Source organism: Stegastes partitus, unplaced genomic scaffold (genome assembly GCF_000690725.1).
Source record: "Stegastes partitus isolate 25-593 unplaced genomic scaffold, Stegastes_partitus-1.0.2 Scaffold2583, whole genome shotgun sequence".
In the NCBI taxonomy this organism is placed as follows: Eukaryota; Metazoa; Chordata; class Actinopteri; family Pomacentridae; genus Stegastes; species Stegastes partitus.
The window spans coordinates 96,584-98,988 of record NW_007580314.1 but is presented as its reverse complement, the minus strand read 5'-3'; the positions used below and the strand labels follow the sequence as shown (position 1 = coordinate 98,988).

Sequence of the window (2,405 nt, the reverse complement as noted above, 5' to 3'; positions counted from 1 at the left end):
CACATAAAAGGAGGCGTTTGACACATCGCGTGACTATTCTTCTGCGCTTCAGTCAAGAAGGAACGAGTTGTTGGAATATAAAAAAAGCTACGACGGTAAAAAGTGCTGCTGCTGCAAATGATGCAGGACAGGAGCACTGTTTGAAAACGGTTAATCGTGTGTTCATATATTTTACAGATCAAAGCTGCTGATTATTTCTAACATGACAGCTGCACATTAACAATACAATTAAACATGACATCGAAGAACCCCGACTAGGTCTGACCCTGTCTAATGATGTCCTTTATGGTCAAATCAAAGCCTAATAAATGTTATTGATTGAATATTCTCTGCAATAAATACCAACCAATTTTCTAATCTATTAGGTGGTTTTGGGTTAAACAGACCTGGCAGCAAATCAGGAACAAACACAAAAACATATGAATACATTTTCTGCACTCACTAACTGAAGGCTTGTGGTTTCCCGTAGCAACGTGATGCTCACAGGTTGCGACACGGGAACTGCACGGCTTCGATAAGTGGATTCAGTAACGAGCAGCTCAACAGGTCTGCAGTTAAAACACATCTGTGTGCCTCATAGAGAACCATCAGGAGACGCTTCTTACAGCTGATTTAAATGTGAAACTGAACAGAACCTTCTCCGGACCAGGCTAGCTGTGCAGCATCTGTTGCCATGGAGACGGAGCAGGTTAAAAGAGAGCCACCTTCAGGAACGCAAGAACACACTTTGCTTGTTTGTTGTCACAGGCTTCGTGCACTCCTACTCCCATTTGGATCTGACTGGCATCTAGTTCTTGATTGGAACCAGTATTTTAGGTTCTGAACAAGCACATTATTGCACGAAATACCCAAAATTTAGTTTGCAAACTTGTCCCCCCTCTGGAGATCCTCTGGTCGAGGCTGCAGGAGTCAATCTCTCATCTGGCTCCCACATTATTTCAGTCTAATCTTGTTTGTTTCCCTTCTAGGATCTACACAATAAACGTATTTTTAGTTACAACTCGTGTGGTCTCCCTTCTTTAGTCCAGCTTTGAGTCAAACAAGAACTGAAGCGGTTCTCCATCAGTCAAAAACCCCTAAATGTGGCTCTACATGCTTTGACAGTGTAACCGTGTGTCCTACCTTGACCCTGGCTGCCCGCTCAACGTCACTGGGCATATCCAGCAGTTCGTCCACATCTATCTCCAGCTCTGGGATGGCCTCCTCCTAGTGACAGCAAGAGAAGAGAACGGTGTAAGAAACTTCAAATATTCCCACTAATGTCAGCTGACTGCTCACCCACACACACACACATCGCTGAAGCTCCTTTCATGAACACACGGAAAGAAATCCTCATCATCCTTTCTATTCTTAGAGCCTGTGTTTATGTTATGTGGTTGTCTGAAAATAGAGCAAGCATTTCTCCTCATGACGTGGTGTAATGAGGGACGAACATCCAGCTCTGGACACTAGAGGGCGACGCTCTCCCACCACCACACATGTTGATGGAGGAGAGACAAAGAGATGCAGACATGTGGACAGTTTTTGTGAACCAGGAGCTCATTTATTTTACAGTTTGGAGCACTGACAAAGGAACCACAACGGTCTGAATGCAGTTTGTGTTCATAGACGGTTTGTGAAAGTTTCATAACGAGTGAGAGCATGGCTTTAAAATCCGACAGGAGATAACAGAAATAAAGCACTGGTGGGATGACTGTTTTGAGCCACAGGGCATCACAAAGAAACAGGTTTATAACAGTTGAATGAAAAAGCAAATGGCCAAAACTTGTATTAAAAGCACAGACAATCTTAATGTGAAAGCACCTGTAGGTTATTTTACTGGGACTGCTTGAGACAAATCAATTACTAAAGTTGGCAAACAACCTGATTAAAGGAGCAGTCTGAAATTTGTTGTTCGCTTTCTTGCCGAGGGTTACGTCAGGAGATCGATGCTTCGCTCACGTCTGCCCAGCAGCCACTTAGATTAGATTAACAAAATGACTGGCAGCAGGAGGAGACTGGGGCTGCGTCCAAAGTTTACAGACTTTTTTTTGCACATTGAGATAAAACGTTCTGGTTAGTTTAAAGCTACAGTAGGCAATGTACTCCAGAAGCATTCTTTTTGTTCTATTTGAGGAGAGTCTCTTTCGTTATCTGTGGCAGACGTGGGCCTGTAAAAAGCTACCAATCGTTGCATTCAGTCCACTAAGATGACTGGATGCTCTACCTGTCTAACTATGTACTTGTCTACCTGCATGCAGTCTGTCACAAAATGATGTCAACACATTATTAGAGCTACAGAGCAGACAGCACAGGAATGGCAGACAGAGCGCTGCCACATTTCACATTTCCAGCTAATTCTGCAACATCTTGCACAGCTTAACATGCCGGATAATTACGTCTATTTGCATTTCTGTGTCTCTTGG

At 43.5% G+C, this 2,405-nt stretch overlaps 1 protein-coding gene across 1 annotated transcript in view; it reads right to left on the bottom strand.

The window, feature by feature from the left end:
- Positions 1 to 959: 959 nt before the first annotated feature.
- The window catches only part of ppp1r14bb (protein phosphatase 1, regulatory (inhibitor) subunit 14Bb), a 24,799-nt gene continuing 23,353 nt past the window's right edge, over positions 960 to 2,405 (bottom strand). The window contains exon 2 of the mRNA XM_008305680.1: positions 960 to 1,206. Coding sequence (XP_008303902.1) covers positions 1,063 to 1,206 — 144 coding nt within the window. The 3' untranslated portion in view covers positions 960 to 1,062. The remainder of the gene's footprint in view (positions 1,207 to 2,405) is intronic.